This window comes from Plectropomus leopardus, chromosome 7, assembly GCF_008729295.1.
Source record: "Plectropomus leopardus isolate mb chromosome 7, YSFRI_Pleo_2.0, whole genome shotgun sequence".
In the NCBI taxonomy this organism is placed as follows: Eukaryota; Metazoa; Chordata; class Actinopteri; order Perciformes; family Serranidae; genus Plectropomus; species Plectropomus leopardus.
In genome coordinates, this window is record NC_056469.1 from 29,455,408 (window position 1) to 29,466,126 (window position 10,719).

Genomic DNA, 10,719 nt, shown 5'->3' on the forward strand with positions numbered 1-10,719 from the left:
CCAGATGGTCAAGATCATTGAGGGTTTTTTTTTTATGTGAAAGTAACATGACCTCAGCACTCTGGGTTTCACAAGCATCCCGCAGCTAACACACACACACACACACACACACATACACACAGCACACAGAAACACAAGTGTACAAATGACAATTGTAGCCCACAGCTATAGACAGTAAGATCTGAATGGAAACCAGACGTGCTGTGGTCCATTCAGAGCACACAGCCAGCTTCGTTTAGGGTCACAAAGGTTATGTGGTACAACAGCATCATCCAGGGTCCATACACAATTTTACCAATACATTTTTCCATGACTTTGAGGCAAATTTTCCAGACCATACGTTCTCTGAAATGACCATTGATACTCCTTATCTGTTCATTTTCATTACTATAAAAAAAGCTTATATAAAGTATTTAAAAAAATAATGAATTCAGAAAAGGATTAGAACTGAATATTTAAATATAACTTAGAGACTGTTCATTATTTATGAGAGGGGAGGGGATGGTGTAGAGAGGGGGGAGGCATATCAAAGATTTTTTTAAGCGGTGGAGATGGACCTTTGTTTTTTTTTTTCATTTTAGTTTATGGGGCGTACAACTCTAAATGGCTGTATTTTGTATTTTTTATGGCAGTTTCAGAAGTGTTTTCTTAAAGTTCTTTAAGTTTTTGGCAGTTCTTTTTCTGTTAAAATCTTTGGTGATTTTTGAAGGGATTTTTTTTCTCTTTATAAATGTTTGCCTTTTTTCCTTTATTTTTTGGCAACTTTAAAAAAAAAAATGGCAATTTTATTTTCTTTAAAAAATTTTGTTGAAGAAAATATGCTGGCCATGTTTTTTTTGTCTTCTTTTTTCCGTAATTTTTTAAAATTTTCTTTTCTCTTAAATGTTTTGGTAAATACAGAATCTGCCATTGGGTTTTCACATTTCTGACTGTTCTTGAACAGCTCAGGTGTAATTATACAGGTTTTTAAAAAAAAATTCCATGACTTTTCCAAAACATTCAGGGCATATTTAGTTATCCATCACTTTTCCAGGGATGGAAATTGCTATATGCAAATTCCATGACTTTTCGGGTTTTTCATGATCGTACAAACCCTGATCATCACCAATCAGGCCTTTCAAACACCAAACTCACACATCCAGGCAGAGCTGGGCGGTGTGTGGCGGGGGAGAAACACTATCCCAGATCCATGTTTTTTATTGATTGGGGCTCTGGACTCCCAGCAGACCCCTTTTAATGGAAATCCAGACGACCTCTTGGACACACTGGCATACTCTCTACTGAGAGGAGAAGCCGTCCCATGTGGGGTGCTCGTCCCCCCATCCCAACCTTGCTCTCACCCAATCCTCTGGCCTCTCCACTGGGTGGGGTGGGGATTGAGGGCAGACCTCCTGAGCCCACCCTCTGGTCCTTCATGCATCACGCAATCCTGTTCTCCTCCTGCTGCTGTTTTTTCCCCCCTTTTTAAAATCCATGTTATTGGGTGGAGAGGGGATGTTTTAATCCTGGACTCATACCAGGAGTCTCCCTGTGAGTCCTCATCTGCAACACACCCTTAGGGAACGAACCCCTTTCTGATTGGCACCCAGAGAGCGCGTCTAGACTGTGATTATGCATGTAAATACACCTGCTCTGTCTTTCTGGTGCCATTTTATTACAAAATTTTACATGCTTTCTATTTTCAGACCTGGCGTTTGATAATTTGTGATTATATTGTTGCTCCTTTCTATGTGTTATTAAAAGGCAGAAGGCGTTCTCACTAGAAATGCTAAAATATTCATGCTGAAGAGTCACATGCCATGCTCAGTCTGTCATATAAGCCAAAATGGAAGGCAGTGTGTGTTTTTGTTTTTGTCACGTATAACCCAGTTATACAGTGTGGGAAAACACATATGATGGAGAGCCATAAATTGAATTGGGGTTAAAATGCACAAGTGAATTCAACACCTCCCATAGGAGCACAAAACATCCAGAGATTTCACAGAAATTTAACAGCAGATTTAGATGCCAGTGAAGTTCAGTTCCTCCTTAATGTAAAGATATTTCCTGGCGGAGTGGAGAAATAATGCTGAGGAACATTTAGTTTTTTCTCAAACATCCCCAGAGTTCGCCTTGTCATTCAGGTAGTCTTACACAACACACTGTACATCCCACCATGCATATGCACAGATGGAAACGACAGGCTAAGCTTGAGTTAGACTGACACTTTGAGGAAGCTGCTCAGCACTGTATGGCAATTTATATACTATATTTTCCCAAAGCTTTATTCATAGTAATAGTAAGTAATAAAATAAAATAATAAAATCTGAGAAATCCCACCTTTATTTCATTACTATTTTGTTAATTCATTGCAAATAATTCAAATTTCCAGAATTTTATAACAATTAATGGAAGTTGCATGTACTTTGTTAGCTGTTTTAAACCTTAAGAAATCTCCATAAAAAAGGGAGAAAAGTCTGACTTAATGCTTTAAATGTATTGATAAATATATTTTTAACAATATTATTATCACTGCTGCAGTTGGAGTCTTTGTGTTGTAGCTACTACAACCATGCCGTCAGGCGTGGTTTCTGTCGAGGACATCTTGGGGAGTCCACACGCGGAACGAAGCGCGGTTCTTTGTTCACCGGGGCTGCTGCAAACCCTTGTTTTTTTTGTTTTTTTAAAACGGGAATTGTGCGAGGGCTTTTCTGATGTTCCCCCGCTGCATAGGGTCTGCAACGCCTGTCTGACAACTCCCTTTCTCTTCTCCTCCTCGTATACAGCCCCCACCGCCCCCCCAGACACCCTCTTTCCCTCCTATACATAACATCCTCATGCGCAACGGCGCCGGAGACAACAACGCGGTGACCTGCCGCAAAGCACGGCTACATAGAGGTGGGCGGACCCCCCTGTGCCCCCCCCTCCAAAAAAATAAATAAAAAATGTCACAAACTCCTAAAATTCATATCAGATGCTCCACGATCATCCCTATAAAATAGGAGCAGCTCTTTTTTTGTTTTTTTCTTTTCTTTTAGTGATAAAGTTGACATCATCTTTTCAGCAGCACCACTAGACGACCATGTGCGCACTGTGCTGGCACCTTTTGAAACGCGACTGTTTACATCCTGGATTCTTACATAAGTCGCCGAAAATGCGGTTTTCAGGCTACACTGCAGCTGCGGAGCTGTGAGCGAGTCTGCGACCACACGAGTGCGAGTGAGGTAATAAAAAAATAATAAAAAAATAAAAATAAAAAATAAAGATGATTCTTCTTTTCTATAGGTGTCGGGGAGCTTGATTTGGGATGCCACAGGCTCGGGAACCTGAGACGGAATGGTACAACGGGAGGGCGGCTCGTTTTGTCTCGGCGAGGAGGGGAGCTGTGTAAACCAGACTGGGTGGAGCAACACATCGCCCGCCCCATCTATCGTGCAGACGGCCTTGTGTCCCGTTTGCCTGGAGCTCGGAGAGAGACTACTGTACTGAAAGTCTGGCGGATAGAGAGAGAGGGGGCCGGTCTATGGGAGGGACTAGCGCAAAGGGGGGAATTGGAAGGAGGAGGGGGCGAGGAGGAGGCGGCACGGGTGCTGTTTCTCCAGTCTCTTTCCCCTGTCTTTGTCTCACACACTCTTTTGTTAGCCATGCCTAGCCTGCTGGTTCTAGCAGGGATCATGGAGAAAAATGGGGGCTACGCCGGGGATCTGGCCGGCTCCGGCTTCGGAGGCGAAGGTCTCCTTGTGCCGCCCGACGAGGAGGAAGACGACTCCCGTGCCCTCAGGGTCGCGCTGGGCCAGTTGTCTCTGCTGGGGCTCGGGGAAGGCGAGGACGGCGGCGGAGCCCCAACAACAGGAGTACAGGACCGGAGTAACAATAACAACAACCACCACAACCACACCAACAACGTCGGAGGTGGTGGGGACACGGCGATCCTGCAAGGGAAAAGCAAGTTGTGCGCCCTGTACGAGAGCTCCTCAAGTGAGACGAAAGGACGAGGCTGCAACATAACAGAATGCGTCCCAGTGCCCAGCTCTGAACATGTGGCCGAAATAGTGGGGAGACAAGGTAAACCGCTGGCTTGCAAATTTATTTCCCTCCAAACTTGCGCTTTTATCCCACTAACAGTGCTGCATGATCCCCGCCGTGCTTCCCCGTGTGCTTTGTTTTTTGTTCTCTAACTGTTACCTGGTGTTATTTGACAAAGAAAAGGGAGTGGTGTGTGTGCTCGCGTGTTTTTTTTGTACTCCCCCGAGACATCAGCCTCCCACTTTTTCTGCTACAATGTAGCAAGTTCTCGTGCACTCATCATTACGCGCATACGGTCAAACAAGTCGGCGGCTGCTTTGTGTTTATTTAGCTTTTGAGTGATTTTTTGCGTGTGTGTGTGTGTTGCAATGAGAGAGCCCCGTTCCCTCCTGGGCGAATTATTCTACATCCACGCCATCAATGTCAGCGCACAGACACACACTGGAGCACGGAGAGCACTTGCTTCCTTTGTCGTCTGAGACGCGCCAGACTGTTCAAAAAAGGCAACGTGCAGCTGGCGAAGAGAGGAATGTCTTTCACTTTGAATTGATGGCTGAGAAAATAACCAAACTAACACATTTGGGCGCATTTTTTGGATGTGTTTTGCCTCTTTCCAAATTTATTCAGCTGGTTGTTTATGTTGCGCACTGCCCCAGTGACACAATTGGACAATAGAGCAAGCGTGGTCCACTTGTTTTTTTTTTCTTCTCAAATGAGGGGAGTTGGAAAGTTCAATTCCAGACACGTTGCAGATTTTTTTTTCTCTTACAGTTGGAGGTTTTTTATTGAACAAAGAGCTGAAGTTGAATGACAGCAGCTGTCAAACAAAGGTGTGAAAGTCGGGGGATGAGGGGAGGGGCCCATTAAGACAGTGTTGCTGCTCGGGATGGCCTTAAAGGGTGACTCAGCGAGAAGTTGCACCAGGAGGTGGGAGTCCTTAAAAAAACAGAATATTTAGTTGTTTGTGCTTTTTTGCAGTAAATGTGGGTTTTTTCCCCTCGCACTATTTGTGTGCAATCAAGCTGCTAACAAGTTGCTTTTGGACCCCAGAAGTTGATTTCTTCTCGGTGTTTACGTGGCTGCACCCATTGTTAACTGTTGTGATGAACCCATGGGTGAGAAAACAAGGACAGGGCAGTATAGCATCCAAAAGCTGAATGGGAGTCACGCCTTGGAGCTCAACACAAGGAGCCCCCACTTCACTGCACACTCTCAATGCCACATGGTTGCCTGTCAGGAGAGGGAGAAGCAGGGGGCCGGACTGAGAGAAGTACAAAGACTGCAGGGCGGGTAAGGTAGCATCAGCAAATCCAGATTTATCTCGAAAACAAACAGGTCTCCAATAATGTCACATGGGGTTCAGACGAGTTGAAATTTTTGGTGGATTTGTGCTCCTTGTCTCCTATTGCGGCTCCTGTTCTTTACTCTGAAGTGTAAGTTTTGAATTTTAATGTTGTAACCGAAGACAGCTGGAGGGTGGATCCAGTGTGCACAAGTGCAGCAAAGGGCCCTTTCCCTTGACCGAGGGGGAAGAAGTGCTGATTTGGGGGGATTTGAGATGAGCTGCTTTTGATTCAGGCCCTTCGTTAGTTGGTTACACACCCCCTTCTCTTCGGCACCGTGCATCGCAGCTCGCCTGGTGGATCTGGCAAACGGGAGCATCCTGTCATGAAGAAAGGGTTTGGATGTTGATTGTGTCCTCCCGTCTGAGTCATTGATCCCCAGAGGATGTCCTTGTACCTTCCTCTGGTGCTCCTCAGATCAAGGTTGGCTTTGTTTTGAATCAGGGAAACCTCTTATGCCACAAAATATATTTGTCCCCGCTGACCTTAATTCCTGGTTGCGATGAATTAATACTACCTATTTTGTTTACAGATGATTCTTTAATTGAGGCATTAATTTGGGATGATTAAAAGGTGCAATGTGGTTCGAAGGAAGGGAATTTGCTCCTTGATCCCTGTGGCACGAACAGGTCTGTTAGCCGAATACCAGTAAATGGCCACAAAGGGCATTTTCAGATTTAGGCTATGAGCATCAGTATCCCTCTGTCCGTACCTCTGGTCCCTGAGAAGTAAGTGTTCCTGAACAAAGTGGGCCCATTTAGTGGCATTACAGCGACATTCGTCTTCAAGTTAATGTGCCTTTGAACCTTTTGATACGTGCTGCTGTGATTTTCAGATAGGTAATGCAATGATGTGCTGTGTGATCTGAAGCACCTGGAGTCTGGTAAGATGAGATTTTTCCCATGAACGGACTGCCTGATGTTTGTCCAAAGAGACGGGCCCCGAGACAAGAAAGGCGCGTTTAAGTCGTCAATAAATGCTGGACGCCTTAATGAGGGAGCTGCCTGAATTTCTGAATGAAAACTGATCCGAGTGCTGCTTGATGCATTCTTCATTGAGTGTTATATAAACAGACTCTCACCGTGTTCCTCTTGACCTCAAACGTACCTGACAATCCTCCCTAAATAATTACTGATTTACTGTATGTCCTGTTCTGTCCCATTACAATGTCAGGTAATTTGTCATGAAATAACATTAACCTGCACTCTCTCACATTGAGACCCGGCCTTAAAAGCACGTAATAGAGTAAACTATTGCACCGTGATCCCAAATAGGGCAAACATAGAGCAATAAATGGCCTAAAAACAAAGCATATGTGGGTTGACTGAATTGTCCCACAAGTTCAAGGAGAGGTCAGGAAGTGATTGCATCTGCTGCGGCTGTTGCAGACCCCCAAAACAGTAACGCTGGCCAAACCTCTGCACCAGCCATGTATCTCAGTAAGACACGTCTGATTTAGAGCTAATAAATAACAGTACTGAATACGTACACTAATGGTTAAGTGGTGGAAACCTCATGAATCATTGTAATTGCTCTGTGTATCCTCTGCCAGTAAAAACCTGCATCATATTATGTTAAACTGGTCATAATTGGTGAATAAATCTGAGTTTTGGGGGGCTTCTGTTAACTCGGGTTGATAAAGTGTGTTTTGTTGCTTCGTGAGTCACAAAATTTAACCGGTGTATCATATTTACCTATTTAAAAATGTATGTTGGTGTCTCTGCAGGTTGCAAGATCAAAGCCCTGCGGGCCAAGACCAACACCTACATCAAAACCCCCGTTAGAGGAGAGGAGCCCGTGTTTTTAATCACTGGCCGGAAGGAGGATGTTGCACTGGCCCGCCGTGAAATCATCTCAGCTGCAGAGCACTTCTCCATGCTGCGGGCATCGCGCAACAAGCTGGGAGTGTCCTTTAGCGGCTCCCCGCCCACACCTTTGCCAGGTCAGACCACCATTCAGGTGAGAGTGCCATACCGTGTGGTGGGGCTGGTCGTGGGGCCTAAAGGCTCCACCATCAAGCGCATCCAGCAGCAAACCTGCACTTACATCGTCACTCCCAGTCGAGACCGTGACCCCGTCTTTGAAATCACGGGGTCACCGAGCAACGCCGAGCGGGCCCGCGAGGAGATCGAAGCACACATTGCCTTCCGAACAGGAGGCCTGCACGACCACAATAATGAGAATGACTGTCTGGGGCCGAATGGTGGAAGCAGCCCAGCGGGCAGCAGCGGTGGTCTGGAGAGCCGGCTACAGCAGGTGTGGGGGCTGCAGGGGGGCCAGCGCAAGCCTCTCACCAGCAGCTACCGCCAGAACTTCTCTGATGCCATGGTTGGAGGGGGAGGGGGAGGAGGAGGCGAGGGAGGGGGAATCTACAACAAGAGCAACTTCTCCAGCTCCGGAGAGAAGCCTTGCTCTTATTTTGGATCGGATGGTACCCAGAGCTGGGGCGACCCCGACTACCCCAAACAGGTGGCCTTCTACGCCCAGCAGCGGTCCAAGAGCTTCGGAGGCCTCCCGCTCCCCCTGACCAGACTCTCCCCTGGTTTACCCGAGTCCTGCGGAGGCGGGAGCACCAACAACTCCTCAGTCACCAGCATTGTGCCCGTATCCGGCTCACCTCATGCCCAGGCCCGCCGCGCCCACAGTGAGCCCACCTCAGCCGGCGAGGGCTTCCCAGGCCGTCTGCCAGTGCCGGACTCGCCACCGGCCACTGTGCGGGACTGCATGACCTGCTTTGAAAGCAAAGTGACGGCTGCCTTGGTGCCCTGTGGCCATAACCTCTTCTGCATGGAGTGTGCCATCCGAATCTGTGAGCTCAACCACCCGGAGTGCCCAGTGTGCCACACCCAGGTCACACAGGCCATCCGAATATTCTCTTAAGGAACCACATCAGTTTTTATCATTAGTTTTGTCAGTGTTTGTTCAATAATTATTTACTGTTATTATGATTATTATTATTATAATACACATTTTTGTTTTTCAGAAAATTTAAAAACAATCAAGCAGATATTTTAGAAGGCACTGCTTGCTTTACTAAAAAGTATAAGAAATATTTTTAAAATTTTCTTTAATATATATATATGCATATATATTTTATAAAAGTTTTGTTTATAAGAGAAGTATAGTACCTTGCATTTTCAGTTTTTTGACTGCTGCTGTTTTTCATTCATGAATCACAGTGTAGGCAGAGGTAGACAGTAATGTGAACATTTTATTATTCAAAATTTTTTATTTTACCATGAAGTGGGTTTATATGGAAGGAAGAAGATGATTGTTGAGGTACCCAATCTGCACCTGACTGACCCAGAAAGTCAATGTTGTTATTAGAAGGAGGAAAAAAACTGAGAATTTTCATTGCACCTTACAATCATCTTGGTCTAAAATAGGATTTTCAATCATACCTTGAAATTTCGGGAGCTGATGTGAAGGTGAATTCAGCCTTTTCAGTTTTACTGTGATTAATAGGTCCAAAAGAGATATTAATTTTAAGTGAAAATGTGAATAGATTGGTTCTCAAAGCCTTGTAACAAGAAAACAAAAGACAGCCCCCTTTATTTCATTATTGTTATACCTTAAAGTCTTATAAACCAGATTCTAAAAAAGGACGTTACATCATTTATTTAAGGCTACATTTTATTGGTGTCATCACTCACAAGAGGTAGATAAAAGTTGTACGAAGTTTAAGTGAAATTTTTCTTTCCAGTAGCCATTGATGACACTTTGGCCACTGCAGTTTGTTGAAAAGATTCAGTAATGCTCGCTCCTCGTGGCACTTGAAAAGCATGTGGTTCCTCGGTTGGCTTAAAGCACTGATTTAATTTGTGAGGCCGAAAGCCTTGGAATTCATCCAGTTGGCTAGTTCTCGATATCTGTCTCCCCAATGGACTTGTTTCAAAGCCACCTTAACCGCGCTTTATTGTCTTGTGTGGTCATTTGGCCACAGTCGCTGAACGATATAGGACACAGCAAGAGCTCCAGTCAACAAGCATTTTCTCTGAGGTGTGCACCGTAAATAAAAGAGGGGAATTAGTGCGTGGACAGAAGCCGAGTAAAACTGTAAAAATGTTTCCTGAATCAGCAGCAGATTAAAATAGTTGACACTGTGAAATACAGAGTCCCAAATCAGTAATCCTCACTCTACGTCCCCAATACTAGCAGCATTATGTGCGAGCTCCGAGGGGCCAGCTGTCTCCCCTGTAATTAGCAAAGCTGTACAGGAGCAGGTGTTTCATGGCACACTGTAGCTGTGACCCCAAGTTGGAGGTCTCGCCTAGCCCCCTTTCTTTCTCTCTTTTCTTTGGGAGTGGCTTTTATGTCTCCCCCTGCTTTACAGTTTGATCGTTTGCTTTCGAAGGCCTCGCTGAGTGGGGCGTATTGTCTGGGCCTCGGTAGCGGCGTGGGCTGCACAGCGCTCGGACACGGCCTGGATCTCCTCATTGATAATTAGGCAAATGGGTTGGTCCAGGTGCGGACCGTGTGGGGACTCTGGAGCTGTGCGAGGGGTAACGACGGGGTCCCGCAGCGAGCCCCTTACAGCCCCGCCCTGCTGTTACAAGCACAGAGGGGGCTGCATGGTCTGGATGCAGCTGGGCGAAAAGGACCCCCTCCTTCCACTCCCTCTTGCCCCTTCCTCCCCCCTTTTTCCTCTCCTTTTCTGCTGCTCTGAGCTATCCCTACTGGGGAGAGGGGGCCTCTTTTGTCCCAAAACACACACACACACAAAATTTGAAAGACACTAGCTGAATTTGGCAGCGCCTGTGAAATGAAGTGAGGCTTCGGAGCAACATAAATTATCCACAGTTATCAGGGGATCCCCCAGCTACCTGTTTTCGACGTTAATTTCCCCGAATCTTGTACATGGGCACCTACGAAACAGACATTGCGTGATGTTATGGCGCGGGGTGCAGCATTAACTCCCCCTCCGCTCCCCAACAGCGCCGCCCTGAAATTTTGGATGGGGTCTTGTTTGTGTGACAGCACCAGTGCAGATCGTGTCAGCTCGCTACTGTATGGGACATCCTGCAGCTGCCCCTTCACTATGGACACCCGGGCTTCAGCCAATGGCAGCCCCCCACCCCACCCCCCCACACCCCTTCGCTTTGAGCTTCCAGAATGAAATCAGACAATTGTAATTGACAGGAAAGCAGAGGAAACGCCCCATTTAACCAGCACTCATGCTGAATCAAATTACACACCCTCTGCGTCTGCCTTAGCCCCAGCCTGGGGATTTCAGAGGGCTAGAGGAGAGCGGATGGGGGTAGGGATTAAAGCTGTTGAATGATAGGAGGAGGAGGTGAGCGGGGGGGATTCATTTTGGCTGGAGAAAGAGAGAAGTATGCTCCCAAAAAAAAAGGAAAAAAAAGAAACCGTG

General features: G+C 46.2%; 1 protein-coding gene across 1 annotated transcript; it reads left to right on the plus strand.

Moving 5' to 3' along the window:
* Positions 1-2,854: 2,854 nt before the first annotated feature.
* Positions 2,855-8,253, plus strand: mex3a (mex-3 RNA binding family member A). Its single transcript, XM_042489138.1, has 2 exons — positions 2,855-4,044; positions 7,075-8,253. Exons 1-2 carry the CDS (start codon positions 3,624-3,626, stop codon positions 8,226-8,228), a joined length of 1,575 nt encoding a protein of 524 aa, XP_042345072.1. The 5' UTR covers positions 2,855-3,623; the 3' UTR covers positions 8,229-8,253.
* Positions 8,254-10,719: the final 2,466 nt, after the last annotated feature.